General features: G+C 40.5%; 2 protein-coding genes and 1 long non-coding RNA gene across 3 annotated transcripts; 2 read left to right on the forward strand and 1 right to left on the reverse strand.

Annotated features, from left to right (window-relative positions):
- Positions 1-1,903: 1,903 nt before the first annotated feature.
- On the reverse strand, positions 1,904-2,473 carry LOC143523050 (uncharacterized). Its single transcript, XR_013133203.1, has 2 exons — positions 2,172-2,473; positions 1,904-2,040 (listed from the first exon to the last, which is right to left on the reverse strand). It is a non-coding gene; the product is annotated as an uncharacterized LOC143523050 (long non-coding RNA).
- A 1,481-nt stretch (positions 2,474-3,954) lies between these two features.
- LOC143523033 (E3 ubiquitin/ISG15 ligase TRIM25-like) lies at positions 3,955-8,040 on the forward strand. Its single transcript, XM_077017157.1, has 6 exons — positions 3,955-4,620; positions 4,861-4,956; positions 5,129-5,362; positions 6,066-6,225; positions 6,500-6,559; positions 6,668-8,040. The coding sequence occupies exons 1-6, from the start codon at positions 4,027-4,029 to the stop codon at positions 7,195-7,197; spliced, it is 1,674 nt and encodes a 557-aa protein (XP_076873272.1). The 5' UTR covers positions 3,955-4,026; the 3' UTR covers positions 7,198-8,040.
- Positions 8,041-9,230: 1,190 nt separating this feature from the next.
- On the forward strand, positions 9,231-13,135 carry LOC143523029 (tripartite motif-containing protein 16-like). The gene is made up of 6 exons (XM_077017153.1): positions 9,231-9,897; positions 10,104-10,199; positions 11,124-11,357; positions 11,665-11,824; positions 11,986-12,045; positions 12,266-13,135. Exons 1-6 carry the CDS (start codon positions 9,301-9,303, stop codon positions 12,835-12,837), a joined length of 1,719 nt encoding a protein of 572 aa, XP_076873268.1. The 5' UTR covers positions 9,231-9,300; the 3' UTR covers positions 12,838-13,135.
- The last annotated feature ends 5,087 nt before the right edge of the window (positions 13,136-18,222 follow it).

Genomic DNA, 18,222 nt, shown 5'->3' on the forward strand with positions numbered 1-18,222 from the left:
CAATGTACTCAAAGTACATTTGTCATCAGATACTTACTATGGTACTAGTGATGTGTCGTTCGCGAACGATCCGGCTCTAAGAGCCGGCTCTTTGAAGTGAACGATTGGAATCGGCTCCACAATGGGAGCCGTTTTAGGATCCTATTTGGGAGCCGCTTTTTCCTTCAGTATTGCGCTTGTGCTCTGCAAGTGCCACAGTTTTTTTCCAACATCGTTTTTATTTGTCCTTCGGTGCCTCGCTGTCTCTCCCTCTCCTTGCATGTATTGCTCTGCTTCTGCTAGTGGTAGAGAGCGGAGATTTTATTTCCTCAGTCGGTGCCTAAGCTAAGGCTGTGTTCGAAATAGCCTACTACTGGCGTACTGATCGAGCCCCAAATCAGTATGCCGTATGCAGTATGAAAATTTCCAGTACGCGAAACATACCCGGATGGCCTACTACTTCCGCAAAATATTCCAGTACGCGAAAAGAGCTATCTTCGTGGTGTACTGCATCCCATCATGCAACGCTACGTTCACGTGACCCCGTAGTATGCTTTGCTTTTGTTGCATACTGGAAACTGTACTGCATACTACTACGAGGACCAGTATGCAGTATCCAGTATATATTGAGTCCAGTATGCAGTATCCAGTATGTAGTAGTCTATTTCGAACAGAGCCTACTGTGTATCTCAATTCAGGGGCTGCAGCCTACGTAGACCACGTAGACCGCAGCCCACTGAGGCCACACACTTCGAAGGCCGGATAGGCTGGATCTCACGGCTGTTAAATGAGACAGTCTAGTCTTCGCAAGACGTATGTTTGCGTGACCACGCACCGCTCTGCCCCATTACATACGTGTTAGCGAGCTGTCCGACAAAATGGAGCCAGAAACAGCATTTTTTTCTGTTTTGATTGTTTATTTTTATTGAACATGTATTCACATGTTTGGCGAGAAGTATAACTTCATAACAAAATTCAATGTACTTTTAAAAACGTTACACTTTAGTAAATACTCAAAGCACATGTTTACCTGCAATATCATTAATAATTGGCATGTTATTTAGCATCTCATTACAGTATAAATTTCCATATTAAAATTCTTCGGCCCGTACACTAGACTCCGCCATGTCGCCTGTTTATTGTTCATAGAGCAAGGAATCCTGGGATATGGTGGGACATGAAGGATACTCAGGCTGTTTCTCAATTCAGGGGCTGCAGCCTACGTAGACCGCGTAGACCGCAGCCCACGGTGGCCACACACTTCGAAGGCAGGGTAGGCTGCATCTCACGGCTGTTAAATGAGACAGTCTAGTCTTCGCAAGACGTATGTTTGCGTGACCACGCTCTGCCCCGTTTCATACGTTACATACGTGTTAGCAAGCTGTCCGACAAATATCACATCACCCACAAATGCCTAAAAGAAAATGCGTTGAACATGTATTCACGTATGACGGGAAGTATAACTTCATAACAAAATTCAATTTATTTGTATAAACGTTACTTTTACGTTACTTTTACGTATAAAAGTTTAGTAAATACTCAAAGCACATGTTTACCTGCAATATCATTAATAACTGGCATGTTATTTAGCATCTCATTGCAGTATAAATGTCCATATTTAAAAAATACCGACATTTAAAAACGAATTCTTCGGCCCGTACACTAGACTCCGCCTGTTTATTGTTCATAGAGCAATGAATCCTGGGATATGGTGGGACGCGAAGGATACTCAGATGCATCCTTCGTTTTCGGGGTTTTGAAGGCTACATTCGTCGGCCGCATAAGAAGGAGTCCACGAATTGGGACAGCCTCGTCGCGGCGCAGTGACGTAACCGGCCTACAAATGCGCACTTCGTGGGCTGCAGCCTACGTAGACCGCGTAGACCGCAGCCCACGGTGGCCACACACTTCGAAGGCAGGGTAGGCTGCATCTCACGGCTGTTAAATGAGACAGTCTAGTCTTCGCAAGACGTATGTTTGCGTGACCACGCTCTGCCCCGTTTCATACGTTACATACGTGTTAGCGAGCTGTCCGACAAATATCACATCACCCACAAATGCCTAAAAGAAAATGCGTTGAACATGTATTCACGTATGACGGGAAGTATAACTTCATAACAAAATTCAATTTATTTTTATAAACGTTACTTTTACGTATAAACGTTTAGTAAATACTCAAAGCACATGTTTACCTGCAATATCATTAATAACTGGCATGTTATTTAGCATCTCATTGCAGTATAAATGTCCATATTTAAAAAATACCGACATTTAAAAACGAATTCTTCGGCCCGTACACTAGACTCCGCCTGTTTATTGTTCATAGAGCAATGAATCCTGGGATATGGTGGGACGCGAAGGATACTCAGATGCATCCTTCGTTTTCGGGGTTTTGAAGGCTACATTCGTCGGCCGCATAAGAAGGAGTCCACGAATTGGGACAGCCTTGTCGCGGCGCAGTGACGTAACCGGCCTACAAATGCGCACTTCGTGGGCTGCAGCCCCTGAATTGAGAAACAGCCTCAGATGCATCCTTCGTTTTCGAGGCTTTGAAGGCTACAATCGTCGGCCGCATAAGAAGGAGCCCATGAATTAGGACAGCCTTCGGCGCGGCGCAGTGACGTATCCGGCCTACAAATGCGCACTTTGTGGGCTGCAGCCCCTGAATTGAGATGCACCCATACTTGGCGCGTCGCGACCAGCGCGAGGGTCCGTGCCCCGAAAATGACGCAATCGCGGTGACTCCGCTCCTGCGTGAGGACCCCCGTGCGAAGAGAGGTCGTGCACCTCTTCAGGCAATGAACAAAGTTATGTATGCCGGGTTCATACACCTTTGCAAGGTGGAATTCAAGCACTTGTACGTCACTTTTCAATATTGAAAAGGCCATTTTCAATATTTCCCTGCACCTTAAACTTAAATATTTATACATATACTCGAAATTATTAGAAATAATTCGCTTTTTTATCACAATTGATTCAGTCATACAGCTATTTGTTGTGAAACTAAATACAGTTACATTTTCAAGTACTTTAGCCTACTTTAGCACTTTTCAAACCTGGAACACAATGCAACATTAATTTTCGTCAGGTAAATGTTCCTTCCCCTGTTTTTGAGGGATGTTTCTTTATACTACCACATATCGTTTCAGACAACACTGCAAAGAATGTCTCCACTGCCCGCACCAAGCGTGTGCTCCACACATCTAACCAATCACACGCAGCTTTTAGTTAATAATGTGGTGGGAAAACACTGAAAGAAAGTTATCTCCACTTTTTTTGTGGAAATGGCAGGCAATTGGCCAAGCTGTATTGCGTTCTATTTTGGTGCTATTTTGTGATAATTAAATAATTGGTTATAGTAAAAGTTTTATTTATAAAGCATTGTTATGCAGCAATTTTACTCATCACAAGTGCTTAACAATGTCAATAATGAAATAAAATGTTATAAAATTAGGTTTAAGCTATTAATTAATAATAATGTAAAAAATATATATGGGGAGCCGTTTGGGAGCCGAAAAGAGCCGGCTCTCCACAGTAAGAAGAGCCATTAGAGCCGCATCTCAAAATAGAGTCGAAAATCCCATCACTATATGGTGCACAATTTGCACAGGAGATGGATGTTGTTTCAGAAGATTGTCATTGTTTAATTTGATCATATTTATCTAAATGATTAATGTAATTATTGTTTTTTACTATTTTGATTAAACTAGGATAAAGTAGTGCTGATTTGTGGCTACTGAGATAAAAAAATCCACTTTTTGTCATTGACATTTTAACATGTTTTTCCATTTCATATTAAGAAAATAATTCAATGTTCACATGCAAAGTCATAATATACTGAGGTAGTTTTTTTGGCTAGGAGATATCTTGGGGCCATGAAAGGGTGGTTGTGAAATGGTGTGTCTAACCAGGTGTAGTGGTGATGGAATGTCTGCTTTGCCCCACCCATCTACACTCCAGAGAGCACAGAACCAGGAAGTCCCTCCTGTCTTAGAAAGAACAGTTCATCTTTTCACAGTCCTCTCCCTCCCTGTGAAGACTGGCAAAATGGCAGAGGACAGCAGTATTTCAGTAGACCACCTTCAGTTCAGCTGTTCAATTTGTCTGGATCTTCTGAAGAATCCAGTGACTACACCCTGTGGACACAGTTTCTGTATGGTGTGTATTAATGACTTTTGGGATCATACAACTCAGGGGGGTGTCTACAGCTGTCCTCAGTGCAGAGAGGCTTTCGTGCCGAGACCTGTCCTACGGAGGAACAATGTCATGGCTGAAGTGGTGGAGAAACTCCAGAAGAAAGAACTGAGAGGTTCCTCTCCTATTCAGCACACCTCTGGATCAGGAGACGTGGAGTGTGACATCTGCTTTGAGGGCAAAGACAAAGCCGTCAAGTCCTGCCTGGTGTGCCTGGCGTCGTTCTGTGAGGCTCACCTCAAACCTCACTATGAATCACCCGTCTTTAGGAAACACAAGCTGGTCCAGCCATGCCGACAGCTACAGGACAAACTCTGTTCTCGCCACGACAAATTGATAGAGATCTACTGCTATACGGACCAACAATTCATCTGCTCATTGTGTGTTTTGGATGATCATAAAGGACATTATACTGCATCGGTTGCATCAGAAAGAACAAAACAACAGGTAATGGCTACAACACAGACCTCAACAGTTTAATAATTATAAGAATTTTAATAATAGTAAGTACAAGTTTAGCAAGCAAGAAATAGGAGACACGACAATAAACGTGTTAAACCGGTCATTTATGCCAGTCACCACCCATAGTCCTGCCCCGCCTTTGCATAACACAATAGTCATTTAATCTTTCTGGTCTGGGTTTGGGTTGGTTGTTTGGTTTGCTGGGGGTGTCGGGTTATTTCACAGAGACAAGTGACTGAAATGCAAAGGAAGTCACAGCAGAGGATCCAGGAGAAAGAAAAGAAGCTACAGGACATCCAAGAAGCTTTGAGCACTCTTCAGGTAGGTGCAGATCTGTGAGCTGCTAAGATACCTGCTACAGAAAGAAGGAGGAGTCACACTCATGCTACTGTGTGCTAACGGTGGCATGAAGGGACCCTCAGATCGTGTAGGATGACGTTAGGAGAATAAATCTTTTGCTGTAAATGGAACGTAGCTTTGGCCCTCTTGACAGCGCTCTGCTGAGTTGGCCTTGGAGGAGAGTGAGAGGACCCTGACTGAGCTGCTCCTCTCCATTGAGAAGACGTGCTTTGAGGTGATGGAACTGATCAGAGCTCGGGAGAAGGCCGAACTAAGTCGAGCTGAGACTCTCCTGGAGCAACTGGAGCAGGAGATCGCTGATCTTAAGAGGACGCATTCTGAACTGGAACAGCTGTCCCACACAGAAGATGACATTTATTTCCTCCAGGTACAGCTCGGTGGCCTTCTGTAAGGGCTGAAGTGTTTCACTTTTTAATTACCCCTCTTTAATTATTAAGTTACCCCTTAAAAAGTGTCCATTTTTAATGACCAAATATGTACCGCTTCCATAACGGGTTCCAATTATAATAACTCTCATAATCTAAAACTCTTTTAATCTCTATTATGCACTTGTGACGGGCAGGTGTGAGCAACAAAAAGGAAGCGATCACGCCAAGTCTCAGGGAAAAAGGATGGTTTAATATAAAGTGTGCAAACCTAAAACCCGTGCAATAGATCCAAATTAAGGATATAATGACCAGCGGTCAACTGGTACAAAGACAAGACATATATAGGCAAACAAACGACCCTCAGGTGAGACGGATCACGGGCTCCGCCCACCTGAGGGACGCACATGACGTCACCAGACAATGACAACAACAGCCGCTGTGGACAGAGACGGCCGGTAGGGGGCCGCCTCACCGTGACAGCACTAATATTTACATGCTTATGGTTTCTACAGTAATAAATGTATGCTTTTATTATTTAACCCACACATATAACGAGCCAATCTGAATAACCCGTGCAACGTTAGCAACAACCTTTGACCTCTACAGGTTTTTAGACCTAATTTAACAATTCTTGTGTTCAGGTTCTCATTGTTCATTCAGAAGTGAAATTATATCTTTTGCCCTTAATAATTGTTCCTTTAGAGGTTCCGGTCTCTCTGCTCAGCTACCAAAACTAAGGAATGCAACAGGGTGGCTATCAACCGTCATCTTTCATTTGATGGAGTGAGTAAATCTCTCTCAGATCTGAAAGAGCGCTTAGACGAATTCTGTAAGGAGGAATTCAACAAAATCCATTCACATGGTAGGTGGATCTGAATAAAAGTAGTTTATGATATTTGTACTACTGCAGTAATTTATATGCATTACAATGCATGTCAAAAAATGTTCAAATGCTTTTGACAAAATTGCATTTATGTGGACTCTAACATGAATGTATCATGTATAAGCGACAGTGAATACATATATCATATTTTTACATTATGTATTGTTCTAACTTTTGTTATTGAAACTTAGTAATGTTAATACATTTATGATAATGCCAATTGCATTCTAACAATTTTTCTGTATTTTAATAGTTGCCAAAATTCAGATGGTCTTACCATATGAACCCAAAACAAGAGAGGAATTTCTACAGTGTAAGAACATGCATAGATTAAAAAAATATTTTTTAAATAGCAAAAAATAGCTCACCAAACCATTACTCTTGCAGACATAATCACATACGCCAATTTTTCTTTCTTTAGATTATTGTTCATTGACCCTGGACCCCAACACAGCGAATGAAGCACTTTACCTGTCTGAGAACAACAGGAAGGCGGCGCGTAGTGGAGGGCTGAAGCAGTACCCCAGACACCCGGAGAGATTTGAAGCTTTTGGACAGGTGCTGTGCAGGGAGGGTTTGGACGGCCGCTGCTACTGGGAGGTGGAGCTGAGCAGGGGTGGAAGAGTCTACATATCGGTGTCTTATAAAGGGATCAGCCGGAAAGGACAAGGCAATGAATGCTGGTTCGGTCACAACAGCCAGTCGTGGAGTTTGGAGTGCAGCTCCACTCTGTCGTTCTGGCATGACAACGTGCAGACGAAGATCTCCGGCCTACCGTGCAGCAGAGTAGGAGTGTATGTGGATCACAGCGCGGGAACTCTGTCCTTCTACAGCGTGGCGGACACAATGACGCTCCTGTACAAAGTTCACACCACTTTTACTCAGCCCCTGTATCCTGGGTTTTGGATCAATGTGCTTGCAACAGCAAAATTGTGTGAATGTAGAGAATAACACAGGCAGCTTCAGACAAAATGCTTAAGGTTCATGATGGAATACAATCCATAGTCACAGAAGAATGTGGACGTGTATTTTTAGTAGATTTTTTTCACAATATGTCAATAATATACAATTGTATTAATATGTCCATAAAAAATTATATACTAATATTATTGTAAACCATTAATACAGTTACAGTTTTTCTCAGTCGATTTGGTACATTTCTCACAACATGGTTTACATTGGCATCACAAGAAGTGCATTTCTCAAAACAGTTAGTGCAAACAGCAATACCTGCAAAAACACATACGGTACTTCACTCAAAATTCTTTGTTTTTGTTTCAAAAGCAAATATTTAGGTCAATCAATTTTTCAGTGGCTTGAGAATATCTAGTCTCTGTGCCATCGCCTATGAACAAGGCAGTCAAAATACTTAGCCATGTCAATGCAACTATAAGTCACAGTCAGTGCAGACTATATTCTGATGGAATCTAGCTTTTTTGATTTCAAGAACGCTGCACATTCTGTGGTATATCAAATGAAACAATACATGTTACACACAATATACAAACTTACACAGAACACAAAGTTACACATCACTGTACATGGGAGACTCATAGAAAGAAATTGGACTGGAATCATATTTGTACAGAAATATTATTTACATTACAGCAGAGCACACATTTCTGAATTACATGTTTTCTCTATGAAATGTTTGAACGACTGAAGACACAGTTGTTCTTTCGTTCTTCCAATATTCAGCTGCACCCAGCGACCAGCTTCAGCCATTGGATAAAATTACCAAAATGTAAAAAAAAAAAAAAAGAAAAGTAAAATGATGCCTTAGAGATTATGAAATGTTCAGCACTTTTGCATGTAATGACCTAAAGATTAAATGTTTTGGAGGGTAAGACAATTCAACAGACAATCCGTACAACACATTTTTATAAACATGACATAAGTAATTTATAATGTAAAAAACAACAGACAATTGTCCATGTTCATTTGCAAAATGTGAAACACAATGAGAAATGCACTTATGATGTGCACAAGTGACAAGGAGATGTGGAGACTGAATTAACAATTTTGAGAATTTCAATTCTGATCTGAGAAATGAACCAAATCGACTGAGAAAACCTGTAGTACAGTTATTGTTATACACTACTTATAGTATATTGTGTACTACTAATAATTTATTTGAATTAATTGCTTCTAGATGCAGGGCAGAAACAGAGAATCAGTTAAAACCTATCCTTATTTCTGGATTAGTTACATGTAATTGATCATGTTGGAACAATAGCATGTATGCATTGAACACCATTATCATAGTGATAAATGATTTGAGCAGGCGATATGTACATTACAAATACAAAGGGGTAAATGTTATCATTATGTTAAACTATGAAGAAGAATTTCATACATAACCACTATTATGTTAATGAATAATTATATTGTTATTCAGTGGAAAACAAAGTACGCTATAAGGAAAAGTTACAGTATTTCATATCATTATTGATTCTGGTGGTCTGTCATGTTTATTCTCATGTCAGATACAATAATGGAGAGATAGTCCTACATGAAATAAGCAGATAGGGAATTCAGTTAAATTTTTAGGTGTCAATATTTAGATGTGCGGATGTATATCTCAGACGCTCAGATAACTCAGACTCATAATGTCACAGAAAGGAAATGCCACATGACATTCTGTGTGTCATCTGATAACAGAGAGTAACACCCAGTAAGTAATAAATAAACAGGTCTCACACAAACAATAGATCTAACGGACATGATCTCACTGCGTTTGGAAGGAACCATGTTCCATTTTAATTCTCAGTGTTGTGTGTGACCACAACTCACGTGCTTCAGATTAAACTTTCATATTTATATGTATGCTTTTGACACATTGGCTTCATTTCCTGTTTGATAAAATAGCAAGACTACGTCTTTGGTGTGAGATTAAACTTGACAAGGTTGCTGCCTTGAAGGTGCACAGGTCAAAGTGCCGAGTGGTTCCAGTCCCACTGTGACACGTGACGGGGAGCAGTCTCCTCCCACTCAGTTCAGAGAAAATGAAAGTGATAGTACAGCACTGCTCTCTCAGTCTGGGAGTGTGGCAGAATGGCAGAAGCCAGTTTTTCAGCTGATCAGGATGATTTCAAATGTCCAATTTGTTTACACCTGCTGAAGGATCCAGTGACTAGTCCATGTGGACACAATTTCTGTATGGACTGTCTAAATGGCTACTGGGATCAGGAACAACAGCAGGTGTACTTCTGCCCCCAGTGCCGAGAGACTTTCAACCCAAGACCTGCACTTCGCAGAAATAACATGCTGAGTGAGCTTCTGCTGACGCTGCAGAACACAGACGCCAAAGATTCCTTTTCCACCTTTTTAGACGTCTCTCTCTCCAGCAACCAAGACGTGGAGTGCGACTCGTGCATAGGTGAGAAGAAGAGAGCTGTGAAGTCCTGCCTGACGTGTCTGGCCTCGTACTGCGACACGCACGTCCTGCCTCACCACGAAGCCGCTGCCTTCAAGAAGCACAAGCTCGTCTCTGTGGTTGCAAACCTCCAGGGTAAAACCTGTGCACAGCATAACAAGATCCTCGACTGTTTCTGCCGTACTGATCAGAGAGCCATTTGTTATGAGTGTTTGATCAGCAATCACAAAGCCCATGATACTACCTCAGTCGAGGCGGAGTGGAGGGAAAAGAAGGCAAGTGATTCGTTTATGTTGTTTACTTAAGAAATCCAATTCAATACTGTTACAAACATGGCCAATCATGATTGTAAACAATGATGATATTGAAACTAGAAAGTAGTGTAGAACACCCAAATTCACACTGATGAAAGTGTAACATTAGACAGAGAGAATACCTTGTTCATGGTGAAAATAACACAGTACGTTTAATCCATCAACAGAAGCACTTTGGGGAGCTGCAGCTAAAACAGCAGGACACACTGAAGAAAAGAGAGACGACCTTGCTAGAGCTCAAATGTCTGATGGAACATTTTAAGGTAGGTATTTAAATTCTTTCTAATTCACCTAGCAGTAGCTAAATCAAATCACTTTCTCTTTCTGTTGCAATGTCGATTTTATAGTGTCCCCTGGTGGTAATATATACATACATATTATACACACACACACACACACACGCACACACGCACACACGCACACACGCACACACGCACACACGCACACACACACACACACACACACACACACACACACACATATATATACACAGTTACCACACACACACACACACACACACACACATTATATATATATATATTATTTTTCAAGTATTTTCAACAGTGTATAAATCATGAAAGTACAAAGGTCATTATTTAGTGCCTTATATGATCAGCAACACAACACCTCCTAAAGATCTCTGTTCATCAGTTCATCAGTTTTCAAACTGAATCAGCTGTGTGAACACAGGAACATTGTTGGCCTGGTTAGTTTTAGTTAGTCAGCTCTAGTCAGCTCTGGTTAGTCAGCTCTGAATTCTTACTGAATTATATTTTATAATGTTTGTATCTCAGTTACACAAAGGATGTTTACTGAGACCATAATTATTAAACTTTTTTCCCCATAAACTAAAATATTCAACTAAACAATTTTTTACTAAACCAGTAAAAAATAAATATAAATAAAGACTGAGCTGTGACTTATAGTGAAACTTGTATTTTCCAGTTCTTAAGAGGGCACCTCTGATGATATATAATGCTGATTGCATCTACAAAGTTACCAGACTGTGTTTCTATGTGCAACAAAAATGTAACACAATGACACTAGCAGGAGGACATACATAACACATTCATTGTGACAGGTAATGACATGACCCTCTGGTGCAATTTGACAATAAACACCCCATTCATCCAACTCTCTCTCTCTCTCTCTCTCTCTCTCTCTCTCTCCCCCCCCTCTCCTGACAGAATTCTGCACAGGCAGCAGTGGAAGACAATGAGAAGAACTTCACTGAGTTGATCCACTCCATGGAGAACAGGCGGTCTGATCTGACAGCGCTGATCAGAGCTCAGGAGAAGACTGAGCTAGATCGAGCTGCCAAGGTCCAGGAGCAGCTGGAGCAGGAAACGTTGAAGCTTCAGCGTAAAGGCACTAGCCTGGAGCAGCTCTCACACACAAACGATTACGTCCACTTCCTCCAGGTGACATCACATCCTCCATGTGATATCATGTAGATTACTGTAAAACTTCACCAGTTACAGTTTAACAATAATCATGATGATTTACGATTTCATATGTATATACATGCAAATAATACAGTAGCCAAGTCCAACAGTAATGCATAAGCAGAGATGGGTGACAGTTCATCCTTCTGTGCTAGTTTATGGATGGATGAATGGATGGATGCATGGATGGATGCATGGATGGATGGATGGATGGAAAGTTGCCCAGTTTTGCAAAGTACCATGTTTATATGAACAAATTTGGATTTGTTTCTCTCTACATTAGTGCTTTCAGTTCATGAAGTCTGATCTGGAAACTGGTGACAAGTTTAAGGTCACTTTCAATCAGCAATGGCAGTTTGAAGATTTTAAGACGTCTGTATCCCAACTAAAGGAGGATGTAGAAGACCTCTGCAAAGAAAAATGGGAAATAATTTCTAAAAATGGTGCTGAAAAACTTAAATATAAGATAAAACATAAAAGAGATTATATATTTTTTCATTCATGACATTATAGTACTTGTATGAATAAACAACTTACATATAGAGTTTGAGTTCTTCAAATGTTGTGCTTTGTAAAATCTTCTTTAACACCGTGATTTCCACAGTGACCATTGGCCAGATCGTTCCAGTCCCTGAGCCAGAAACCAGGGAGGAATTTCTGAAATGTGAGCTCAGTCAGTTTTGTCAGATGTACAATAAACCACTGTTGTACAAAAACAACATTCTGGGAATAACTAATTGACAAATCAAAACCGTTTTACATTATATCTCTTATAGCATCTGAGTAACACAACCACAATTTAACCTCAGTATTTTACAATATTAATTTGCAGTATAAAAAATCAAAGATTTATAATTATTTTATTTGTTATTTATCATTTCTAGACTCCTGTGAGCTATCTCTGGATCCCAACACCATCAATCATTACCTCCGTTTGTCCAATGATAACACCCAGGTGACATGCAGTGGGCAGCATGCATCGTACCCTGATCACCCTGAGAGGTTCACCCACTGGCAGCAGGTCCTGAGTAAGCATCGGCTTCCCCAGCGCAGTTACTGGGAGGTCGAGGTGGGAGGTGGAAATGGGGTTTCCATTGCAGTGTCTTATAAAGAAATCCAAAGGAAAGGATGTGATGGTTGGAGCAGGTTTGGCCATAATAGCAAGTCCTGGAGATTAGTTTGTTATCCAGAGAAATACAGCTTCTGGCACCAGGACGTTCAGGTGGCTATCTCTGGCCCAACGGCCAAACGAATTGGGGTCTATCTCGATCAAAAATTAGGAAATCTCTCCTTTTACAGTGTTTCTAACAGAATGACCCTCATTCATAAAGTCACAAGCACGTTCACTGTGCCCCTGTATGTGGGGTTTGGGCTAGGTCATGGGTCTCATGCCAAGATTTGCCTCCAAGTCCAAGCTGGTGTTGGTGGTGCTGCGGCGAAGGACTTGAAAAAATGACCCATTCTGAGTTCTGGTGATGTCATCAAGAGATTGGAAATGACATACATCAGATAATCTGATGCTGTGAGAAGCTGTTTAGAAACACAGGAAAACAAATATTAAACATAATTTTATATTAAGAGGGCAAAGTCTAATTATGCACTTTAGATGTTTGCTCCCCTGGATGTGAAATAATGATATTGAAGTTACTTTGATCAGATAAATGTTAAAATATGATTTTAACTGTAGTTGTAAAGCATATTTAATTGTCACCTATTATAGCAAAAACTATATACAAATAAAATAAATGCAAATAAATAAATACAAATAAACTTGCCTTGCTTAAAGTTTGTTCGTATCATAAATTTGTAATAAAACTGTGTTCCTCTGGCTAGATGACGCACATTTCATGCATTTACAAAGTTTAAATAGCCTAACGTAGCGCGGTAATATAATGTACTCTACACGATACACTCTCACTCAGTGGCGCAAAAAGGGGGTATGCAGCTTATGCGACGCATAGGGGCACTGCACTAGAGGGGGCGCCAAATCGATGACATTTTTACCAAACTTGCTGACAGACCCCAACTTGGCTTTACGTTGCTTAAGCAACTTTAAAAAGGGTTAAAACGTCAATACTTATCACACTAGTGATGACAGTATACACTAAATACTGAGCATGGACGTAATTTTGATTTCATAGGTGGGGGGGACACAAATGGCTTGAGAACTGGGGTGCGGGGTGTGTGTGCCAATCGTTGAGGGGGAGGGGTTTGGTAGCGCCTGAGAACATGGGGCGGTCGTTTTCTGCGTGGTCCTAGCGCTTCATTCGTCGCTATTTAAATATTAGTTTTTTTTTTTTTACCATAAAAACAGCTGGGGACCAAAACCGGCTTTTAAAAAAGTGGGGGGACATGGATTTGTCGCTATTTAAATATTTGGTTTTAACCGTAAAAACTGGGGGGGGACCAAAACCGTCCCCCCCAAATTATGTCCGTGATACTGAGTACCCCTCATTTGCTACTTGACCCAGATCCTGTCTAAAACCTGAAAACTATGCTAGAGAGTAAGTACTGAGAGTACGTATTACTGAGAGTAAGTACTACTGAGAGTACGTACTACTGAGTGTAAATACTACTGTGTAGAGTAGAATGACGGGACGAGACCGTTGAGAGGAAGAGAAGGTAGAACGTAGTGGTGAGTGCTTTGATTTAAGTTGATGAAAATGTTTGATAAATATTCATAAATGGATTAACTGTGTGTTTGATTCTTATTTTATAATCTTAACAATATGACCTCTTTTACTAGAAAAAATATCCCAGCTTTAATGGTTGAACATTTGCCAGTGGCAAAAAAAGGGTTTGTTATAAGGGCAAAAAACAGCAAAAAAAACAAAAAACGTTCATTAAACGTAAACGAGGTAAAATGTTCACTTAATAATGATCTTGATTTGAGTTCATATCGTCACACACCATGTCGTTGTATGGTTTGCGTCAAATAAAGGATAATATAGGCAGGCCCGTTGACAGTCTTGCTGGGGCCCGGGACAAGAAAGTTTCATGTCGTGCACCTCTCGAATTTTGTAACTTCGTGCGCCGCGCTTCAGCGCAAGGAACAAAGTTATGGAGTGATTTTTGTTTCAATAGTTCCACAAAAGCAAAAGTAAATCCAAGAGCAGAAAGTATATGTTATGAATGCAAAACAGAAAAAAATATATCAAAAGTATATTTTTTTATATAATTGGTTATTTGAAACTTATTTTCGTTTGCATTTTGACAAGTTTTTGGTTCCATTATTTTTGTTTTTTTGGATTTTCCCAGTAAGGTCTTTTGCTTCTGAAATCTCTCTTTGCTTCTGCTTCGTTTTTTGCTTCTGACTTTTGGAACACATTTCACGTGTGGGAGGGGCTTAGATGAAGGCGTTCCTCTGCCATCTCCATTGGTCACTGATTCCGGACTGACACGGAGCTCTGAAACCCTCTGGGACCAAGCCACACCCACCCCACCAGCTTCCCAGCGTTTTCAAACACGAAAATAAGTTTCAAATAACCAATTATATTAAAGAAATATACTTTTGATATATTTTTTTCTGTTTTGCATTCATAACATATACTTTCTGCTCTTGGATTTACTTTTGCTTTTGTGGAACTATTGAAACAAAAATCACTCCATACAAAGTCGTGTTTGCAGGGTTCATACACCTTTATAAGGTGGAATTAAAGCACTTGTACGTCACTTTCAAGGTCCAGTTCAATATTTCCCAGCACGTTAAACTTAATTAAGTTAAATATTTATACATATACTCGAAATGATTCGAAATAACTCGCTTTTTATCACATTATTTAATGGTTGTTTATTTTCAAAACGCCCAATCTTAACGTCTTCACGAGAACTGTTCAGTCAGACAGCTATTTGTTGTGAAACGAAGTAGTTACAATTTCAAGCATTTTCAAGTACTTCAGCCTAAATTCCAGCACTTTTCAAACCTGGAACACAATGCAACTTTAAAATTCGTCAGGTAAATATTTTTCCTTTCTTTTCTGCACTACAGATTCCTGTTTACTTTAACTATCCACCACTGTACGGTTACGGTCGGTGCTGGATCAAACCATTTTTCAGAGGGAGGCGGGGGTGTATGCACTTAATGGAAAATATGCAGATAGGTAAAAACATATATATTTTAGACATTGAGCTTATTATGAGTACATAATTATATATTAATGAAAGATTTCAAGATTATAAAAAAATTATAGACTTTAAATAAAAAATAAATTGCTGGGCTCTTTGATGGGCCCGGGACAACAGACCCGGTTGTCCCCCCCTGTCGACGGGGCTGAATATAGGCCTACCGTATTCACCGTATTTCGCCACGCCCACTTTCAAGTGTGTGTTTCTTCCGCCTTTGTGTTAGAACTTCCGGTCAGCTATTTTTGCATTAGTGTACACTACTACATTTTAATGATTTTTTTCATAAAATAGGCATTCTTGTCTATTTACTTCTTTACTTAATTACTTTAAATTACAAAATGAATGCAAGGAAAAGATGTGGCCACTGATTATAAAAGTTACTTATCTGATAGCCTCACAAGCACCCGACGCGTTTGCTTCATCGGAGCTTCATAACCGAGCCATTTCTCGGGATAAGGATGATCTGGTGTTGGTAAGAGCAGACGCATGGACGTTTGGGTGGATGTTTTAAATTTAGCGCCTTCAGCCTTAGACGCAGGTCCTCTTCTTTGGAAGGCGGTGGATATAAGTTATAAGGTGCCCCACAACACTCAGATCTTTTCGAGCTGTGTTCGTAACACTGTTGGTCAAGCACTGCTACATCTTCGTGCTGCGCGGTTTGTTTACAAGCCCAGCGAGCCGCTAATACTTTTAAAACCGGCGTAGTGGAAAACTGGAGACTAGCGGTATGAAGTATCTGTGCGATTGTGATTGGAGTCTCATTGGTGAGACGCGGTTCTTCTGTCACACGGTTGGAATAAACCACATATGAGGTGCAGCAAAGGCACCACACACGACTGAGGGAGGTTTAAAAACTACTGACACTGTCTGTTATTTTCTTCCTAAAAGTGAGCGCAGGTCAGTGGCGTTGTAACGGAGTGTTGATAACGGAGTTTATCCACTTTTTACCTAGAAAAAAAACAGTTGCGTACATAACAGAGCTCGTAGTGTGCTCCAAACGTGACAAAGTCCTGAAGCACATCACGCCTTATGTTTATATCGAAGTTTGTGTTTGTTTTTTTACTTAATACTTAATTTGTGTCCATTTTATATCCCCCCCGCTAATAATTTACACTCGCCACCCCTCTTGGTCTCTGACGGGTTGGCCACCTCTGCTCTAACTGAACATATGCTAGTCATTTTGTGTTTGTTGTCGTTTTGCTTGTAATCGGTATCAGCGTATCCGTAGCACCGGAAGTTCCAACACAAAGTCAACCAAGATGGCCCTGCCCAGCGTTGTCATGGAAAATAGCGTGAATATGGGACCTTTACGGAATATACACTATATACTGAGTGCAGTATGCAGAATACAGAACGTTAAAGGATACACTTTCGTGAGTCACCGTAGCGCGCAACTCTGCACACCTCACGCGAACCTGTGCAAACGGCGGAAGTGTTGGCGCGTCACATTCTTTGCAGTGTTCTCCGAAACTATATGTGGTAGTATAAAGAAACACCCCTCAAAACCAGGGGAAAGAACATTTACCTGATGAATGTTAATGTTGCATTGTGTTCCAGGTTTGAAAAGCGTTGGAATTTTGGCTAAGGTATTTGAAAACAGTATTTAGTTTCACAACAAGCTATCTGACTGAATAGTTTGCTTGTATACTATGTTTACAAATACAAGCCTCTCGTAATTACAGGGCAAAACATGAGAGAACGTGAAGACGGTAAGATTGGGCATTTTTTAATTAAATGACCATTAAATAAAATATATACTAGCTTGTTACCTAATTTAGCTACCGGAACAAATCCTAATCAATCTAACATATATTTTAAGTATACATTAATACGCAAAGCCGGAGTGGCTAATCGGGAGATTTGGGAGGATTCCCGATGGGCCGGTTCATGTTAATCTCTAGTTTGGGCCGATTGGGAGGGAAAAATAATTTTGGGCCGGATTTGGTCATAAAACTCCCGGGCTGAAAAAGTGTCCCACTCCGGCCCTGTTAATACGCCAACAAGCTTATGTAGGCCTAATACACTATACCAAACATGGGACCGTCTCTTTTAATGTGATAAAAAGCAAATTATTTTGAGTGTGTATTTGTATTCGCCTCGCCCCCTCCCCCTTGCCTCCTCTTACACACACAACCTGTGCCCCCCCCCCAGCGCCCACTCCACTAATCTGACATGGAAATGAGCGGTAGTCTAACCCTAACCCTCTACCTAACCCCCAAAACTGGGAAGTTTTGTTTTGAGTTTTTTTTTTTGTTTTATTGACACTCAAAGTACTACTGAGAGTAAGTACTACTGAGCCGAGTAGAATGGTGAGACGAGACCGTTGAGAGCAAGAGGACATGCAACATACAAATGTGACCTTTTCATGCAGTGTGTGCTTTGATTTCAACTGGTGGAAATTGGAAATGTTCAATAAATATCCATAAACAGTTCAACTGTGTGATTCCTTCTTATTTTATAACCATAACAATATGACCTCTTCCATTAGAAAATATCCCAGCTTTAATAGTTAAACACTTGTCAGTGAACTATAAAAAACACATAAAAAAAAAACGAAATAGTTAATTAACCTTAATCGAGATAAAATGTTCAATAAATCATGATCTTGATTTGAGATCATATCGCCCAGCATTATGTCGTAGGATGGTTTTTAGGACGCAATATACACTATATACTGAGTGCTGTTTGAAGAATGAACGTTATAAGATACGGTCGT

This window comes from Brachyhypopomus gauderio, chromosome 9, assembly GCF_052324685.1.
Source record: "Brachyhypopomus gauderio isolate BG-103 chromosome 9, BGAUD_0.2, whole genome shotgun sequence".
Classification (NCBI taxonomy): Eukaryota; Metazoa; Chordata; class Actinopteri; order Gymnotiformes; family Hypopomidae; genus Brachyhypopomus; species Brachyhypopomus gauderio.